The 19,393-nt window shown below is 50.0% G+C and overlaps 1 protein-coding gene across 1 annotated transcript; it reads right to left on the bottom strand.

Moving 5' to 3' along the window:
- Nucleotides 1-2,695: 2,695 nt before the first annotated feature.
- Hrob (homologous recombination factor with OB-fold) lies at nt 2,696-19,393 on the bottom strand. The gene is made up of 10 exons (XM_050156487.1): nt 19,273-19,393; nt 17,648-17,698; nt 12,693-13,748; nt 10,480-10,563; nt 8,800-8,940; nt 8,205-8,313; nt 7,994-8,079; nt 7,526-7,651; nt 5,778-5,892; nt 2,696-3,308 (listed from the first exon to the last, which is right to left on the bottom strand). The coding sequence occupies exons 1-10, from the start codon at nt 19,273-19,275 to the stop codon at nt 3,220-3,222; spliced, it is 1,860 nt and encodes a 619-aa protein (XP_050012444.1). The 5' UTR covers nt 19,276-19,393; the 3' UTR covers nt 2,696-3,219.

The raw sequence follows: 19,393 nt of genomic DNA, 5'->3' as shown, positions 1-19,393 counted from the left end.
GCTGGGCCCCAGCTTCTTGGTAGGGCTCCAGGGTGGGGGATCCCAGAAAAGAATGAGATCATGTCCAACGAGGGTTTGAAGATCCTCAGAGAAAGGCCCCTCTATGGATGCAGCTGTGATTAATCCTATTGGAAGCCATACAGTATTTTAATTGCCCTGCTGACTACCTGGCTGAGCACCCACAGCTGAGTTCCCAGGGTTGGGAATCTCTGGCAAAAGCAAGGTGGGGCCAAGAAGGGATAAAGTGGTGGGCGTCCCTTTGTCCCCTAAGGCATACAACAGTCATAGCCTAACCTCTGTCTTCTTGCCTCACAAGCCTGAAAGTGCTGACTACAGCTTTGTCCCCCAGAGATACCAGTGTGTAGGTTTTATCATTGGCTTCTGAGGCAGAGGAAGGGGCCAGAAGTTGAACTGGAAGGAACAGGGTGTTCAGTCTGCCTTCTGGGGGTTCAGTCTGGGGAACAATGAAGCACCCAAGAAACCAGGATCCGAAACAGTTGGGGCTTAGTTGAGACTGGACAGGGGGACCAGGGCTTGGAGGTGTCCCAGTGCAAACATCTAGACGGGCCTGGCCCAGGTCTAAGATGGAAACAGAGTTAGGCAGGAGGCCGTGAAAATGCAAGGGGACAGAAAACAAGGCCTATGCTGCTCTGGCCTACAGCGCAACAGCCTTTTGGACCAAGGTTCCCTACAGCCAGTAGCTCTCCAGCTGCTTATGGTCCCACCCGTGAGTAGATTTGTGGGATCGGTCTCCGAGCAGTGCGAGCGTGGAGCCTTCACTCCTAGTCACTCAGTGACAGCTGAGGCGGGGGCTCTGCCCGTCAAACGGGCTTCTTCAGCCTGCTTCCTCTCTGCCCTTCATTCTGGGAAGGATAATGGGTTGGCAGCTTGAATACTGGGACCTTTTCTGCCCCACCCAGGCTCTTGACAATCGTGGTCTGAGAGCTGGTGCTGAGAAGAGCACTGGAGATCCCAAGCAACAAAAGAAACAAAGCCGCATCAGAGCTCAAGGGGTAAAATGAAGAACCGGGTCTGTATTAATATAAACGATGAGCAGGTGAAGAAGCTGACAGCCACACAGAACTCAGCCTAGTCAATGAGAGATCTGCCCTTAGGAGGACAGAACTCCCTCATGCTCGGTTAGCGGCACACCACTGGACTGTCTTCCAAACAGTACAGGGTAGGGGGAGGGGACATTTTACTGAGGACAATCCTAACAGACATTTCCTCAGTTAAGGTGACCTAGGCTCATGGATACCCTTTTAGGAGGGGAGAAGATAGACCTGAGGGTACAAAACCGTAGACCTAGCTCATTGGGAGGCTGGGGCAGGAGGATTGCCAAGTTCAAGGCCAGAGTAGGTAACTTAGTGATATCCTGCCTCAAAATAAAAAGATCAAAACAAACCAATAAAAGAAGAGGATGGAGCAGAGGTTGAGCATCTGCAAGTCCAAGGATCAATTCCCAGCACTGCCAGACAAAAGTCAAGAGAATGGCATCTTACTAACAGTTTCCCAGAGACATCTTACAAGATGCTTGACTGGCGGCTAAAGGGCTGGTTCAGCAGAGTCCAGGCTCCCACACATCAGGGTTTCTACACTGTCTTCTGAACTCTGTAGGCGTTCACACGCAGATGGCGTGTGTGCACACTCACACACAAATAAGAATAATAAAAATTAAATCGGGGCTGGCGAGATGGTTCAGTGGTTAAGAGCACTGACTGCTCCTCCAGAGGACCAGGGTTCAATTCCCAGCACCCACATGGCAGCTCACAGCTGTCTGTAATTCCAGTTCCAGAAAATCTGACATTATTATACTAATGTGCGTGAAATAAAGTTAAATAAAGTTAAAAAAAATTAAATCGAAGCTGGGTGTAGTGACACACGGGAGGCAGAGGCAGGTGGATCTCTGTGAGTTCGAGGACAGCCTGGACTACAGGGTGAGTTCCAGGGCCACACGGAGAGACCCTGCCCCCCCAAACCACAATAAATAAATAAATAAATAAATAAATAAATAAATAATCTAAAACAAGAAGTCTGACTGATCTTTCTCAGCATCACTGGGGGCATCCAAACCAAGACAAGCCTAAGAAGCCACCAAAACCAAGAGGAGCCTCGAGATCCTAAAGTGGGTTCAGAGAGAGGGAGAGAGGAGAGGGAGAGGACAGAGGAGAAACCCAGCAAACCTGAGAAAGTGTGGAGCATAGCTAATGATAATGTAGCAATATTGGTCCACTGAGATCAATGGCGCAGGTGCCATGGCACATGCCTGTAATACCAGCATCAGGGATCAGAGGCGGGAAGACCATGAGTTCAAGGCCAGACTGATGTAAAATTTGAGGCCAGCCTGGATACAGTGCTATGGAGAAAAACAGAGAGAGAGAGAGAGAAAGGGAATGGGAAAGGAACGGAAAGGAAAGGGCTGGGCAGTGGTAGCACACACCTTTAATCCTAGTACTCAGGAGGCAGAGACAGGAGGATCTCTAAAAGTTCACAACCACTAGTAACTCTAGTCCCAAGGGATCTAAAGCCCTCTTTTGGCCTCCAAGGGCACTAGGCATATAGTTGGCACACAGACATATATGCAAGCAAAACACCCATACACATAAAATTAAAAAAGAAGAAAAAGAGAGGAAGAGGGGGAGAAGGGAGACAAGGGGGTAAGAGTGTATATATGTAACGTATACACACACACACACACACACACACAGAGTGAATGGTTGCTCTGCCTTGCTGGAGCTTGACTGCTCTGGCCAGCAGAGAATGGAGAAGTAGGTGTGGGAAGGAGGGGGTGGCAGATGAAGAAGGGCTGCTTTATTTCAGAACCAGGTACAATAGCCTGCACCCCACCATCATCCTTGAGGGCGCGGGCTATAGCCTTAGGTCACCTTTGCTGTGGCTGTGGCTCCTCTGGGCTCTGCAGCTGTTAGGGGACTGAAGACAAGGAAACCAGGCCCAACATCCCTAAAGTTAAGATGAGGTGGGAGGGTCACACTTTTCCAGGGAGGCTGGAGAGCTCGTCTTGTTCAGATTTCCAGGATGTCCACACAGAGGAAGCTGTCAGGCTGCAGCAGCACACTGCTCATCACCGGGGCCTTCAGGAAGGTGCCACGAGGAGGCAGCAGACCATGACCTTGTCTAGTCTCCAGCTGCACCGGCCTCTCTCTCCCTTGGACACGACCAGATGCACCTAGAGCTTGTCTGGGGACAGAGACTGCCAGCTCATGGTGGGTGTCCTGTCTTGAGACAGCCCCAACTGGGATCAGAGAAGAAGTCCTCAGGGAGTTCACTTAGAAGTCCATCCAGGTCATCTGCAGGGGGAAGTGGACATGAGTAGATGCAGTAACAACCATAGAATTCCATGGAACTCAGATCTGAAGCCCTCGGCCTCTGGGAGGACCTTGACCTAGCTACATGTGCAGAAAGGTGGCTCCTCTGGGGCACTATGCCCATACCGCTGGGTCTGAGACTGGCATGATTGACCTTTCCTTGTCTCCCTACAAACACATGCACAACAGAAGGCAGGATACAATCTCTGGGCCGTTCTAGTAAGAATGGGGAATTCCACTTTTCAGTGGCTTCTTTCCCTCCTGTCCAGAGGCGGTGATGAGCAGGAAGGAGTCTGAGGTTTCCTATGGCAACGCTCACTGGATGAGGGCTATGTGCTAGGAGTGACAGTCTGTCAACCTAGGCTCTCTGCTGACAGTGGAGACAGCACCCAAATCCTGAAATGCCTGGGTGGGCATGAAGAATGAAAGGCATGGTGGTACATGCTTTTAATCCCAGCACTCGGGAGGCAGAGGCAGGCAGATCTCTGAGTTTGAGACCAGCCTGGTCTACAGAGCCAGGTTTACACAGGAAAAACCTTGTCTTGAAAGAAAAAACAGGGGCAGGCGGGGGGGGGGGGGGGGGGGAAGGACAGGTGCGTGCATTCCTGGGTTGCAAGACGGCCAGCAGGTAGTCCCAGGACCGACATAGCAGAGGAGGGCTGACTCCCACAGTTGTCCTGACCTTCACACATGTGGCAGCATGCCTGCCTTTCTGATAGATAAAATGAAAAAGGAGAGAGAGAAAGCTCTCCTGAAGAAAGCTGTCAGATGTGGTGCATGGGAAGCTGGAGACGCTGCTGACGCTGGTGAACCTGAGGGCACATTCACTGTGAGCTCATTCCACCCCAACAACCTTCTCGGGGTATCTCAGGTGGCTGTGGGATAAAACCCACTTTACCGAGAGAACAAACTCTGAAGAGGTGCAGTGACTTGCCCAAAGTGAGCCTATTCAGGCTCTATCTGCTGCCACTTCCAGGACAGGATGGGGCCCGGGAAGGCAGACTGTAAACTACACCCAAGAGCCCAGCTCTGGGTCTGGCAAGAACACTCAGTAGCTGCTGCTGGGAGGAAAGGGAGAAGGTAGATTGGGGAGCATTCAGAGTTTAATTAAGGTGACTAACACTGTATTCAGGCAGGTGGGACTGGTATTTGCTTACAGCAAGGAAAAAGTTGCCCAATGGGCTGAGCATAGCAGTGTATGCCTTTAATGCCAGCACTCGGAGGCTAAGGCAAAAGGACTGCTGTGAGTTTGATGCCAGCTTGTGCTGTATAGTGAGCACCAGGCCAGCTAGGACTATACAGAAGCTCTTGTCTCAAAACACCAGAAATTGCTGGGCAGTGGTGGTTCATGTCTTTAATCCCAGCACTTGGGAGGCAGAGTTTGAGGCCAGCCTGGTCTACAAGAGCTAGTTCTAGAACAGGCTCCAAAGCTAGAGAAACCCTGTCTTGAAAAACCAAACCAAGCAAACACAAAATACCAGAAATTGCCCTGTGGGAGCTGTGCTATGGCTGGCTGGGATGAAGGGGAGGAGCAGGGTGAAGCTAGATCTCAGCAAACAGCAGGAACTATCTATCTGTCCTCAGCCCCGTTCATGAGCACCTTGTTCTATAGCCCGCTCTGCCCACCAGCAACTTCCTCAGACAGCAACGGGGTCAGCAGCTGTTACAAGGAGAGTGCAGGACTCCAGACAACACAAGACCCCAGCAGAAAGGGCAGTCAGATCTCTGTGAGTTCAAGGCCAGCCTGGTCTGTAGAGCAAATTCTAGGACAGGCTTCAAAGCTACAGAGAAACCCTGTCTCAACAACAAAAAAAGTAGGGGCAGACTCTCCCATGTAGGATCTATACAAATGGGCTTTGTGGCTTACATATTGGTATATTGTGAATGTGGTTGGTCTGAGATGCTTACCCATAATCCTACTGCCTCCAGACCATGCAGGATTGAATTTCTGAAATCGAAAGCTAAGGAAGTGACGGGACATGATGGCTCCACCTGAGGGTAGCTCCATCCAGTTGGTCCACTCAGGTTTGTGTCCCCACCCCCCTGGCCACATGGGTATGTGACTCCTTGGCACTGTCCACAGCACCTTGGGGATCCTGAGTGTGGGTAGAGCGGGAAATCTGCCTTCATGATCTGCTCATGAGGGCTTGAAATAGGACACAACTGTGCCATGCACCCAGGGGTTGGTGATGTCTCCTTCTGCAGCTAAGGTACTGCCAGCGAATGGGGGAGCTATGGATCACACTGTGTGTGCTTTACCCGGCTCTACCACACTGTTACAGAGAGTAGCGGCTCTTAACAAGGCTGCAGGCTTGCTCAACAAGACAGCCTCTGATTTCTGAGGAACGCTGTACCAGTCCACAGAGGTACAGCAGGAGCTGGAAGGCACAGCTAACCGCACAGCATTCTCACTGAGTGAGGCAGAAGATGCTGAGGAGCTGTGTGCCTTACCTGCCTCTGGGAGCTCTTCTTCAGGAGACACCGCGGGGTTCTGTGCTGTGCTGAGGCCCTGTGTGGGCTCGGCAGCCACATCAGGCTGGAGGTTTCCATGGAAGCTTCCTAGATTCTGAGGACAGTGGATCTGGTTACAGGTGCTCAATGCCTCGGAAATCCCTAGGGTGGGGGTGCCCCTACCCAGATGACCTCAAAGGGAGGGCCTCTCAGGACAAAGACACAATAAGGGAATGGGGTTGGGACTAGGATCACCCAGGCCCAAGCTGAGGGAGAGAAATGAAACACCAGACACCCACAATAGCAATAACAAACCAAAACAGGCCTCTAAACTCATCTTTCCAGGTTCTACCAGTGTCTGTGACCACAGAAGGTAAAGAGGCCATCCTATCACTATCTGTGCCTTTTTTTTTCTTTGGTTTTTCGAGACAGGGTTTCTCTGTGGTTTTGGAGCCTGTCCTGGAACTAGCTCTTGTAGACCAGGCTGGTCTCGAACTCACAGAGATCTGCCTGCCTCTACCGCCCAAGTGCTGGGATTAAAGGCGTGCGCCACCACCGCCCGGCCTATCACTATCTGTGTCTTAGGGACTCTGCATGACCACCACAGAAGGTAAAGAGGCCATTCACCAGTGTGTTGAGGAACTAGCATGGGATTAAAATAAGTAGTTATTAAGACTAGAGAGAACGCTCAGCATTTAAGAGCATATGCTGTTCTTCTAGAGGATTCAGGTTCATTCCCAGGACCTGCACGGTAGCTCACAACCATCTATCACTCCAGTTCCAGGAGATCTGATGCACTCTTCTGGCTTCCACAGGAACCAAGCACACACATGGTACATGTACACACATGCAGGCAAACACAATGAATATGTCTTTAAAAAGAGAAAGAAACAACAAGAAAACCCTACACACACACACACACACACACACACACACACACACACACACACAAAAGGAAGGATGACTATTAAAAAGAAATGAAGGCTAGAGGTGGGGCAGCTGTGAGGGCATATAAAATGGCCCAGGGGAAAGAGGAAATACAAGCAAAAGAGCAAAAGACTAGAGATAAAGGTTTACAGTGACTGGAGGTCATCAAGGCAAACACTTGTTCTATAGATAGTACAAAAAACAGGGGAAGGAACAAGGCTTGCCCAAGGTCATAGCAGAAATCATTAGCTGAACTTGGACAAGACCCAGGTCTCCTGCCCTCCTCCAGGCCAGGAACCTAAAGGTGAAGTCCCCAGGATCCGGCTGGGTAGACCTGCCTGGAGCTTTCTTTAGCTCCCACAGACACCAAATGTTCGCCTCAGTTCCTGAAGGTTGCGCTCCAGCGCATGCCTACCAGAGGCAGAGACCAAGAGGGAAGTCTCAGAGCAAGGGCCAGCTCACCTGACAGACCATTTGTACTCCCTGTTCTGTGTAGCCATCTGGTGCGGATTTGACCCTCTATCCTTTTGTGCCACCACCCCCAGGGGCCCTTGCCTGCTTCTCAGGTGACTCCTAACTTCTCAGATGATCAAGCCTGCCATCAGACATTCAGGGATCACCAGGAAGCCAGCTGCTCTTACAGGTACTGTTACTCAGCGGCTGGCAGGCAGCTGGAGCAGGGGCAACAGAGACTCGTGTTCCCAAAGGCAGAACTGCCCCCTTCACAGTGCCTGTCCTTTGTTCCAGGACAAGGAAAGGAAGAACCAAAAGAAATCAGGCAGGAAAGCTCTGCTGGTCACCGTCTACCCTGCCCCACTTACCTTGGGCAAGGGCTGAGGTGGCTCGAGGCAGTCGCTGTCCCCAGAATCTAGACTGTAAATATGGACCAGGTTGTTGGGTGTCACGTTGAGGTAGTGGTTTCTGAGTGAAGGAGAGAACACTCCAATCTGGAGGTGGGAAGGGGAGTCAGTGTCTGGGGCTCCTGGCACTGCTAGATGACCATCAGCAGCCAGCTGTCCTTTGGCTTCCTGTCCTCTGCCCCAAGCTCACACACTCACTCTTGCCTTAGTCTTGGTGCCCCAACAGAACCACCTATCACCCTCAAATACAACTCTCCATCCACATTTACCCTTGACGAGTGGAACAGCCCACTGGTCAGAGGCTTGCTCTCAGCTCTAACAAACCAGGGCCTTGCTTCTCCTAGGCTGGCAGCAGAGGGAAGGCAGCTAGCTAAGCAAGGACATCCTGGGGCTCCTCCCCACAGCAGGTCCCTTCTGGAGCTCTCCTACCTGCTTCAGCAACAGCACCGAGCCAGGCTTCAGCTCATTCTGGTGTGTTTCCAGAAGAACCCTGTGCACTGTCCCAAGCATCTCTCCTGCAAAAACCACATGGCCTCCATCTCAGGAATAAGGGCACAGCAAAGGGTCTGAGCCCTGGCTGGGAAGTGGGCTGTTCATCTCTCATCTCTTGACCCCAGTGGCACCAGGACCCACTCCTTACCTGTGGGATCCTTAAAAACCACACTGGCGTCCATTGTGCTCCGAGTCAAGGACTTGATCATCACTGCCATGTTGGGGACCTTGTTCCTGGGGAGCTGCTTGAGGGCCGCCTGCTTACAAGAAGACACATTCACTGAGCTATGCCTGCATGTAACTCCCCATGGCAACCAAGGAATGGTAACAGCCTTCCTTCAGGGCAGGCCAAGATAGGTACAAGGGCAGCCTTCTGCTCCCTATAGAGGCTGGAGCTGGCAGGTCCTTTTTTCTCTCTTAGGTGTCTTTCCTCGTATCAATTTTTGTGGCTCAGTCCATCACAGTAGGCCACAGACGGGGACTTACAGATACATGTACCAATACGCATCTGTCTATAAGAGACCACTAGGAGTTCTCAGGGTGGGAATGCGCTTAATCCCTGTCTCTCGGTCTGGTACCTGAAGTGCAGAGGTATGCCTAACACTGCTCAGAACTGTGAACAGTGCAAACAGACAACCCAAGGGACTCCAGGCTGCCCTCCAGGGACAGGACTGCAGTAAGAGGGGGCAGATGGCCTCTTTACGGTGGAGCAGGCAGCAGAGACTCATTCCCCAGACCCTTACCTTGCGCAGCACCATGACAATGCTGTAGGTGTAGAGGAAGCAGCTGGGGTCTTGCTCATCCAGGCCCAGAGCAGATTTCATGGTGAGCCAGGGACCTTGCCCAAAATCTTCTTCCACTGATCCCTGGGAACTAGCAACAATCTGGCACCACAGAGCAGAGTGGAGCCTGAATTAGTGGACCAACCTTGGGAGAGACCCTCGACTGAGACAGGGCAGACAGTGAGAGAGAAAGTGAGTTCCTGGGGTGGGGGAGGGAGAGGAATGCCTCTCAGTTACCACAGTGAACAGAAAGTGGTTTGTGACCTGGCTGCACCCTGAAACTTTCACTGAGCAGCCAGAACAAAGGTCTTTCTCTCTTTCTTTGGTTTTTCGAGACAGGATTTCTCCGTGTGACAGCTCTGACTGTCCTGGAACTCGCTCTGTAGACCAGGTTGGCCTTGAACTCACAGAAATCCACCTGTCTCTGCCTCTGGGGTTAAAGGTGAGCATCACCACTACCTGGCTCTTTTTTTTTTCTTTAGAATCAGGTCCTGACTTTAACTACAATGAAACAAAGGCTATCCATTTTCTTTTATTATTTCAAAAGATTTATTTGTTTTATAGGTAAATATGTGGGCCTAAGTATGTATGTGTAGGTACACATGTGCATGCAGGCACTCTGAAAAGCCAGAAGAGGACACCAGCTTGCCTGCAGCTGGAGTTACAGGCAGGTGTGAGTGACCTGCTGTGGGTGCTGGGAGCAGAACAAAGGTTCACTGCCAAAGCAGCAAGGGCTCTTTTTTGTTTGTTTGTTTCAAGACAGGGTTTCTCTGTTTAACAGCCCTAGCTGTCCTGGAACTTGCTCTGTAAACCAGGCTGGCCTCGAACTCACAGAGATCTGCCTGCCTCTGCCTCCTGAGTGTTGGGGTTAAAGGTGTGCGCCACCACTCCCGGAGATGCCCCTGGTTCTAACCATAAGCTGCCTTGAAATCAACAATGGCTTTGAATCCAGACGATTACTACCAGGTTTGAATCTGAAGTAGACAGGCAGCCCTGGGGAGCTGCAGCAAAAAAGCTACACTGAGAGAATTAAAAGCAGAGGTGGGTCTGAAGACAGAATAAGCCAATTAGGGCCCCAGGAGGGAAGGAAGCTGGACCTACCCACTGAAAGGGAACCTCCCGGAGACAAGATGAGGGTGGATCCTTCCCAGCTCAGCTCCTAGAAACCCGAGAGGGTTCCCAAGATACACTCTCCTCCCCAGGGAAAGATGCAGTAGCTGGGCCTGTTGTTCTCAGATGTTATAGAAGGTTGAGCCATGGCATCATGACAGGCTTCATTCTATGTCTGTAAAACTGCTGCCTTCCGCAACTGCTTTTTCCACCTGCCCTTTGGTATAGGCCTAGCAGCATCAACGGAGGCATGCAAGAATGCCCCACTTTTTATGGTTTTTTTCGAGACAGTATACACATATCCTTATTTATGTGCATTTATGTGTTAAGCCTGCATGGATGCCTGTGTGAGGGTGTCGATCTTGATCTTGGAGTTATGGACAGTTCTGAGGTGCCATGTGGGTGCTGGGAATTGAACCCGGGTCCTCTGGAAGACCAGTTGGTGCTCTTAACCACTGAGCCATCTCTCCAACCCCACCCCTCACTTTTAAATGTTGCCCAAGAAGTGAAGATTTACATAGAAGAAGTTACCTCAGTCTGGAGTTTAGCCAGAGCACCATGAGTTGGAGTCTGGGGTGTGGCAACCATGATCTCCTCCAAATTCTTCCCACTATGCTAAGGAGGAGAGAAGGCGAGATCAAACTCAGCAGCTGTTATTTACGAGAACAGCTCTTGTCTGGGTTACATAATGAGCTCAGGAAACTATCAGGGTCAATTAGCACATATTACATAGCTCCTAACGCAGTCTCAGGAGCCTCATGGGTAGCTTAAAAAAGACACTTTGGGGATCAGTTTAGGGATGCAAGGAAGCTGGAGCTGGCCCAGAAGCAAGGCCCAGTGCCGCCTGAAGGGGGCAGTGACCCAGATAGAGGGGTCTAGATGGGCTACCGAGCAGCTTTCCTAAAGGTCATTCTTGAGAAAGAGCAGACCACCCCCGGGTTTCTCTTGAAGGCCACACCAGGAAGATACTAACTGCAACCAGAGCAAAGCTCCAGTGTCCGGTAATCCGGGATCTAACTCAAAACTAGTTTGAGGGACCTTATCCCTCCACCACCGCGGTGCATATAAACACTCACACATATAAAGATACAAGTGTTGAGTGCTTCCCTTCCAACCCTGGCTTCCTCAGGTTGGCCTCCAACACCAGCCACCAGTGAAGGGTTCTGTGAGCTCCGTCTTCCCACTGCTGAGCCAGCCCCCAAGAACAGCCCCATCCCCCCTTTTATCCTCCTAGTCATCTACCCAAAGCCCCTGAGCAAGGCCAAGGCAGAGTCAGTGTGCCCCCAGGAGCTGAGGAAAGACCCCTGTGCACATCACACCCTACTTCTTCCACCCCACTGCAATGTACTCTCAGTTCCAAATAAGCTGCCGAGTATCTACTGCTTGGCTCATATGAGTGAGAAGATATTCCTGTCTAGGGCTAGCAAACAACAGATATTCCAGCACACAACAAGAACTATTCACAGGGGGATTTTCTTTTTCTTTCTTTTTTTTTGGTTTTTCGAGACAGGGTTTCTCTGTAGCTTTGGAGCCTGTCCTGGAACTCCCTTTGTAGACCAGGCTGGCCTCGAACTCACAGAGATCTGCCTGCCTCTGCCTCCCGAGTGCTGGGATTAAAGGCGTGCGCCATCAACGCCCGGATTCTTAATTTTTCAAAAAATTATTTATTTATTTATTTATTCATTCATTCATTCATTCATTCATTCATTCATTCATTCACAGGGGGATTTTCAAGTATTCCTCCTGTCTACTTTTTTTTCTTTTTCAAAGGCAAGGCTTCCTTTGACTTACAGGGACACTTGATCATGGCAGGGAACTCGCAGTGGCAAGAGCCTGGTGCAGCCAGTCACTGTATCAGCATCAGAAAGCAGTGGGGGGATACACGCTAGCGCTCAGTCTACCTTCTTTTCCACTCAGCCCAGGACCCCACCTTCCCACAACTAAGGTGACCTTCTTACCTCCACTAACCTGACTGAGGAAACCCCTTGTAGGCAAGCCATCCCACCCCACAGTGCTGGGGCTGGGACGCATACCTCTGAGCCACTCTCTTCTCCTCTCCCCACTTCTGATTTTTATAGTTTTGCAGATCTTATTTTATACACATATGTGTGTGCATGTGTATGCCTGTGCACACACGTGGAGGCCAGAGGACAACCTCAGATGTACTCCTTGGGAGACCTGAGGCACCATTTACCTCGTTTTTGTACTTTTTAGAATTATTTATTAAATAGTAAGTAATTATGGCTGTTTTGCCAGGATATACACGTGTGCCTGGTGCTCACAGAGGTTGGAAAAGGGAGTCAGCTCCCCTGGGATTGGAGTAGCAGACAGCTGTGAGCACCATGTGGAGGCTGGGAATTGAACCCAGGTCCTTTGTAAGAGCAACAAGTGCTCTTAATCTCTGAGCCATCTCTCCAGCCCCTACTTGTTTTTGGAGACAGGGCCTTTCTCTGTCTTAGTGCTTCCCCAGTAAGCTAGGCTGCTTGGTCAGTGAAGCTCAGGAATTGTTTCCCCTCCTCACCGGAGTTAGGATTACAAGCATGTGTCTCCATGCCCAGTTTTGTCCTGTGTTTCTCGTGGGTTCTGCAGACCATGCTTGCACGGTAAGCATTGTTTGGACCGAGCCGTCGCTCCAGCCTTTGCAAACGCCTTCTCCCGGCAGTGAAGAGCAGCAGTGAAGAGTGTCTAAGACTGAGCCACTGTCTTCCCCTGGATCCTAGTGTCCTGGAAAAGCCGTCACTTACCTGGTGAGGCAGAAGTCCCGCTGGGCCAGGGAAGCGGCGGCGAGTCTTAGCTCGAATGGAGGGGCGTGAGGGCTGCCAAGGTGTCGGGTTGGTAGCAGTGACAAGCTGAACCAGGTGGTTGGTGACTAGAGGTGTCTGCAGAGCTGGCTGAGGAACTGGGGTGGAGGCACCTCTGGGAGTGCTGGCAGGAGATTCGACCAAAGATACTGGGGCTCGGGAAGGCAAGGGTCCCCGAGGAAATGCTGCAGAGCTGCAGTGAGGATGTCGAGGCCCAGGAAAACGGGGTGTGCCACTTGACCAGGCTCTGGGAGACTGAAATGGCCGACCAGGCAAATTCTGTGGGCTGTTTTGAATGGGCCTCCCACCTACTTGGGGAGGCTGAGGTGCAGTAACAGGGGAGCCTCTTTGATGGGGAACTGCTGATGCAGATGGGAGAGGAAGGCCGCCCGTGGCTCGAGGTCTCAAGGAAAGCCCTGGATTCCTGCAGTGGACAATGGGATCCTTTTGGAAAGAGCCACTCAGGTCGGCCACTCTGGCCTTTTTCGCCAATACCGGATCCTCATGGTGCTGTGCAGGCAGGGTTCGGGTGGCTCCAGTGTCAACTCCAAGTTCTAGCTCCAAGTCAGCTCCCTGCAGCTCCATGCTTGCCAGGGTCTTGTCAAACTCATCTTGATCGGGTGCCTCAAAGCCACCAATGCCCTGCTGATGGCTCCCAAAGATAAGCCCAGAGTGTGTGGCCGAGGGCCGGGGTTTTGTTGACTCCTGGAGGACCTTTGTTAGTGTCCTTCTTTGCTGACTTCCCACACCGCTGCTAGAAATCGAGATGGGTCTTAGCGACACTGCTCCTGGACAAACTGGGTCCCTGGTGGTCTGGGCAAGGCTGGAAGTAGGGAGACAGAGTCCTGGGACTGGCTGTCTCGAAGAAGTGGGGTATGATGGCAATAGTTTTGATGGTGCCTGTAGAGTCTCCTGCGGTCTGGAGGACAGGTGTCCAGCATTCCCGGATGGTGCACCAGCCAAATGGTTCTCTGCATTCTCCACAGCAGATAAGAAGTCCTACAAAGAAACAGAGAAAGCAGGCCTTTTGTCAGGGTTTTGTTTTTGAGTCAGTAGCTCAGACAGCTCAGACTGACTACATAGACGAGAATGACCTTGAACTCCTGAACTCTGTCTCCACCTCCCACATGTGCAGGGTCTTTGCATCTAGGAATTTAAAACTGCTTCCAAAAAAAATAAATAAAAATAAGTTCTACTTTTACTGTTTAAGCATATAGTATGTATGTATGCAGATACACACACAAGCAAGAAACCAAGACGTGAAAGGCAATGATGGCACTTCTCACTACTTATGATCCTCCTGTGAGCCAGTGGGCCACCAGGCTCTGTCAGAGCATTCTAAGGTTATATCTTCAGGACTTCTCTTCAGTCTCGGGGAGGAGGCATACTGGGAAAGCAACAGGAAAACCATTCCTGGGCACCAAGAAGCAGAAGGTGCCTCACAAGGTCACATACCCATCCGAGGGAGCCGGGCTAGTGTTTAGGGAACTAACCTGTTGGCCCTGCAGCCTGGTCCTTGGTGCATTCCCTGCCTCCACCAAGTACACCACACCCACAGTCTTCGGTATGACAGAGAGCCCCTGGATCCTGCCAAATAGACAGAAGTTAAATATAGCTTCTCAGGCAAGTTATATTAAGTATGGATTGCATTTGGGAAGCAAGGTGAGATTGACACCTTCAAGAGCAGCAGACCTGTTCCGAGGGTGTTTGGAGTCAGAACTGCGGATTAAGTGACAGGAAGGTGCTATCCACCCCCACCCCTGCTGCTGCTTTGTTGTCTGGGCTAGAGCGAGGTTCTTCCTGCTTCAGATGTTCATCAAGAGGGCCACACTCCAGCCACACCGTAACAACAACAATCAGAATGGCAGGCTCCTCATCACCTTGAGGATTTATGGTCCCCTCTCCTCCCACAGAATTGACACTAAGCTGTGACACTGAACGAGAAAGGGACTGGTCTGTCATTTCCAAGGAACAAAAATGAACAGTCAGAGTCATTTCTCCTAATTCCATTATTTCCCTGGACCTGCTAAACCCAGGAGGGTCACTTTCACAGTTCCCTTTAGCCTTTAATGACATATCTCCCGGTAGTACTGGGCAAAAATCTACAAAGTTGGGTGTGATGGTACACAGCAATCTCAGCAGTGCAGGTGGGAGGCAGGGGGGTCAGGAGTTCAGGGTCATCCTCAGCCACATAGCAGTTTAGTTGAGACCAAGCTGAGACAGCCATTAAAAACAAAGCAGAAACCAGGCGGTGGTGGCGCACGCCTTTAATCCCAGCACTCGGGAGGCAGAAGCAGGCGGATCTCTGAGTTCGAGGCCAGCCTGATCTACAGAGCAAGTTCTAATATAGACAGGGCCACACAGTGAGACCCTGTCTCAAAACAAACAAACAAACAAACAAACAAACAAAAAAACCCCAACAACTGAATATCAACACTTTCAAACACAAAGCTGAAGTTGTCATATTACAAAATCAACAAATACTTGGATGTCAGGTGCCAGACAAGTATTTTACTAGCACTCTCAGGAATTCTTACAATGGCCCTATATTCAGAGGTACTGTGATTATCCTATGAATAATCCTCATCTTATGGATGCTGAACCTAAGACTTGTTGCAGCTGGAGAGATGGGTCAGTGGTTAAGTAAGAGTACTCACTAGTCTTTTAGAGAACCTGAGTTCAGATCTCAGCACTCAGGTCCAGGGACTCAAGTATCTGTTACAGCTCCAGAGGATCCATCCAATGCCCTCTTCTGGCTTCCATGGGCATCTACATGAACATGTACTATACACACACAGATACACACACACACACACACACACACACACACACACACACACGATGATGTGGGATGTCCTTTGGTATATGTGTTGCTTTCATTGGTTGATGAATAAAGCTGTTTCAGCCAGTGGCTTGGCAGAGAAAAGCCAGGCAGGAAATCCAGAGATAGAAAAAGAGAGTAGGTGAATTCAAAGAGACACGAGGTAGCTGCGAAAGGAGAAAGACACCAGAACAGAACCTTATCTGGTAAGCCACAGCCTCGTGGTGATGCACAGATTAATAGAAATGGATTAATTTAAGATATAAGAGCTAGGTAGGAATATGCCTAAGCTTTGTCTAAACGGTATTATAATTAATATAGTTTCTGTGTGATTATTTGGGTCTAGGCAGTCAAGAAACAAATGAGCAGTCTCCCTTTAAAGCACATAATACATATATACAATTAAAAAAAAAAAGAAAGTAAAAGAAGAACTTGAAACTTGGACTAGTCAAGAGCTATGGCGAGAACCCACCTGAACCCTTATCCCTACGTTAGGAGAGGAACTGAGAAGCAAAGGTGGCTCCTGCTGCGTGTGAGGCATGAACTTTGAACCCTAGCATGCACTCAGGAAGCAGGGGCAGGTAAATCAAGATAGAAATATCCACGTCCTCATCCTAGCTGGGACTATACCCACTGGTTCTGAGCATGAAGAGTTAGAAAGACTAAATACCTGTTGTCAAGCACAGTGTAACATGCCTATGAACCCAGCACTCGGGAGGTTGAGGCAAGATGGTGTCAAATTCAAGGCAAGCCTTTACTACACAGAGACCCTGTCTATAAACAAACAACAAACCCAGAAACAGCTCTTCTGGAACGGTTAGGGATGTGGTTTGATTAGTAGCACCATGAAAGAAAAGCAAAGGTTCCTGTTGGAAATGGCCCGTGAAGGCCAGAGAACAAATGGATTTGCTGTGGTTCACATGGCCAGCAAGCGACTTACTGAAATCCCCCTGCCAGAATTTTCATTTAATTGGCACGGGGTACAACTTACACAGTGATGAGGGAGTACAATGCTGACTTTGTATCTCCTTCAATTTCTTATCTTCTGAGATGGTGGGAGGCTAGGAAACAATCTGCCAGGGTTCACATGCCAGTTGCTGCCTCGGGTCTCGAGCCATGTGGCTGTGTTGTCTCCTCCCCCACTCTGGCGCTCCATGAACCCTTCCTACCTCAGGTACGCTATTCTGAGAGGGAATGAAATCACCCTCGAGACAGCTCCCAGAAAGGCCCTTATAATTAAAAACATGACGGCTGCAATTAGGGAGCTAATTTGCTTTTTGTTTTCTTTTTTTGAGACAGGATCTCATGTGACCCAGGAGATCTTTGAATTCTCTGTGCAGGAGAGAAGACCTTGAACTTCCGATTCTGTTGTCTGGACCTCTTAAATGCTAGAATTACAGGTTCACTGGTTTTATTCAGAGCTTAGGGATTGAGGTCAGGGCTTCAAGATGAGCTGGCACCTGTACCTACTCCCAGCCCCTTTGTTTTGTTTATTTTTTTGAGACAGGGTCTCTCTCTACAGGGCCCTGCCTGTCCTGGAACTCACCATGTAGACCAGGTTGGCCTCGAACTCACAGAGATCTGCCTGCCTCTGGTTCAAGTGCTGGGATTAAGGTGTGTAACACCACTCCTGACTTGTTTTGTCTTTAAGACAGTAAAATATAACTGGGCAGTGGTGGCTCAGGCTTTAATCCCAGCACTTGGGAGGCAGAGGCAGGTGATCTCTGTGAGTTGAGGCCAGCCTGGTCTACACAGTGAGCTCTAGGAGAACTAGAACTACACAGAGAAACCCTGTTTCCAAATACAAAACAAACAAAAAACAAGTTAAATATGCTGTTGTTGCTTAGACAGTCTCTCTATGCAGCCCAGGCTGGCCTTCATGCGTCAGCTTCCTGAATACTAGAACTACAAGCATATAGTGCCAATTAGATGGTTGCTCATATTTATTTACATCCCCAGCTTCTCATAGATATAAAAGAGACATATCCGCCGATGGGATTGCTCCAAATGTTCTGAGCGTGGGTGTTTCCATCGTAGGGCCTCTTTGCAACCTCTCTGATCAGCAACATTTTCCTACCTCGTCTTCAAACTCCTCCTCCACAGCAAACAGCTTCTGAAAACTACAGGTCTGAAAAGGAAAACAAAGCAATTGAGACTGGAGAAGAAACAGTGCAAGAACATTCTGAATTCATTATCTTTCCCCCAGCTCTAACAAGACCAGCAAGGGTACTGTTTTTCTGCTTTTTGTTTGTCTAGTACTGGAGGAGGAAAGAGAGAAGAAATTCAATTTGGGTAAAGACTTAAAAATACTTTAGTGTAAAAAAAAATAATCATCTATCTGAATTACTCCTAGAGAGGGGGGATGGGAAAAGAGAGAGGACTGCCAAGGGAAGCAAAGGCAGATCTTCAGGGTCAGCGCTGTGCCCCAAGTGATTGACAGTTTTTATTGTTGAGACAGTGGGTCTCAAGTAGCCCAAGCTGGCCTTAAATCCATTATCAACATATTACATAACAAAGGTAATATTCAACTCTTATTTAAAAAAAATACTTATTTAGACAGGCGGCGTGGCGGTGGTGCATGCCTTTAATCACAGCACTTGGGAGGCAGAGGCAGGCAGATCTCCGTGAGTTCGAGACCAGCCTGGTCTACAAGAGCTAGTTCCAGGACAGGCTCTTACACAGAAACCCTGTCTCGAAAAACCAAAGTAAATAAATAAATAAATAAATAATAAAAATACTTATTTGGTGTGTGGAGACACCACGGTGTGGATGTATTGATCAGAAGAAGGCAATTGGAGGGAGTCCGTTCCTCCCTCCCTGTGGATCTAGGGATGGAACTCAGTCCATCGATCACCTTTACCTGCTTAGCCACCTCCCCAGATCCTGACCTAGAACTTGATCTTTTCCTAAGGGCTGGGATAACAGTGCCGACACCACCTCAGGAAGGCAGGCCTGAGGATTTTGCAACAACATCCCACCCAAAGGTTTGTCCAACACAAAGTACCATAGATCCTGGCACTGAGCTCTTGTGTCTAAGAATCCAGGCAGTGGTTTCTTCCTACAGAAGTCCAAAGCCCAAAAGCTAAGTTCCCACGAGGGTGGATGCCCAGTCTACGGTTTCTTCTTTCTATCCAGCAGGTTCAGACCAATGTCAAACCCACAGCCAGGGGTTTGGTGGGACGGAGAGGGCAGCAGGGGGAGATGTTCAAGGGTCATGAGGATTGGGTGGACGATTCCAAAAGGAGAGATGGCTCAGCGGTTAAGAGTATTGCCTGCTTTCCAAAGGTCCTGAGTTCAATTCCCGGCAACCACTTGGTGGCTCACAACCATCTGTAATGAGGTCTGGCGCCCTCTTCTGGCCTGCAGGCATACACACAGACAGACTATTGTATACATAATAAATAAATATTTAAAAAAAAAAAAAAGGCACTGACGCTTGGGGACACTATTTCTCCAAAGAGAGAAAGGAATTAGAGGGGAAGGAAGGAGGTGGGAGCGAGTGTCTGTAGGTCTGTCGGTCGGGGGAGGGTCTCCAGCGCGTGCCCTTCCTAAGGGCCCAAGTCTGCAGACTACACCCAGCCCCTCCCGGACAGACCCCATCCGAGCAGATTCACCGAGGACGGAGCCCAAACCCGGAGTCTGGCTTCCCTGCAGCTGGGACCCCCTCCCCCGCTCCCGGAGGCTGTGTGGGCGCAGCATTACCATAACGACGGCTCAGCTCGGGCGGGTGGATTGGCCGGGCCGTGTCAGACTCAAGGGGTTCACCTCCAGCTCGAAACAGATGCAAGTGGGGCACTGTGGCTGACCGTACCCCCGAAGCAGG

The sequence above is a fragment of the Alexandromys fortis genome, unplaced genomic scaffold (assembly GCF_014885135.2).
Source record: "Alexandromys fortis isolate MF-2015 unplaced genomic scaffold, M_Fortis_MF-2015_v1.1 scaffold_31, whole genome shotgun sequence".
Classification (NCBI taxonomy): domain Eukaryota; kingdom Metazoa; phylum Chordata; class Mammalia; order Rodentia; family Cricetidae; genus Alexandromys; species Alexandromys fortis.
This window is presented reverse-complemented; position numbering and strand designations above follow the sequence as displayed.

Bases quoted from the DNA above. Each gene is read 5' to 3' on its own strand.
- Hrob (XM_050156487.1), bottom strand. The intron at 10,564-12,692 runs GTAAGTGACGGC...TCTCCTCCTTAG, and splicing joins CGGGACTTCTGCCTCACCAG to CATAGTGGGAAGAATTTGGA. The intron at 8,941-10,479 runs GTAACTTCTTCT...CTGTGGTGCCAG, and splicing joins TGGCTAAACTCCAGACTGAG to ATTGTTGCTAGTTCCCAGGG.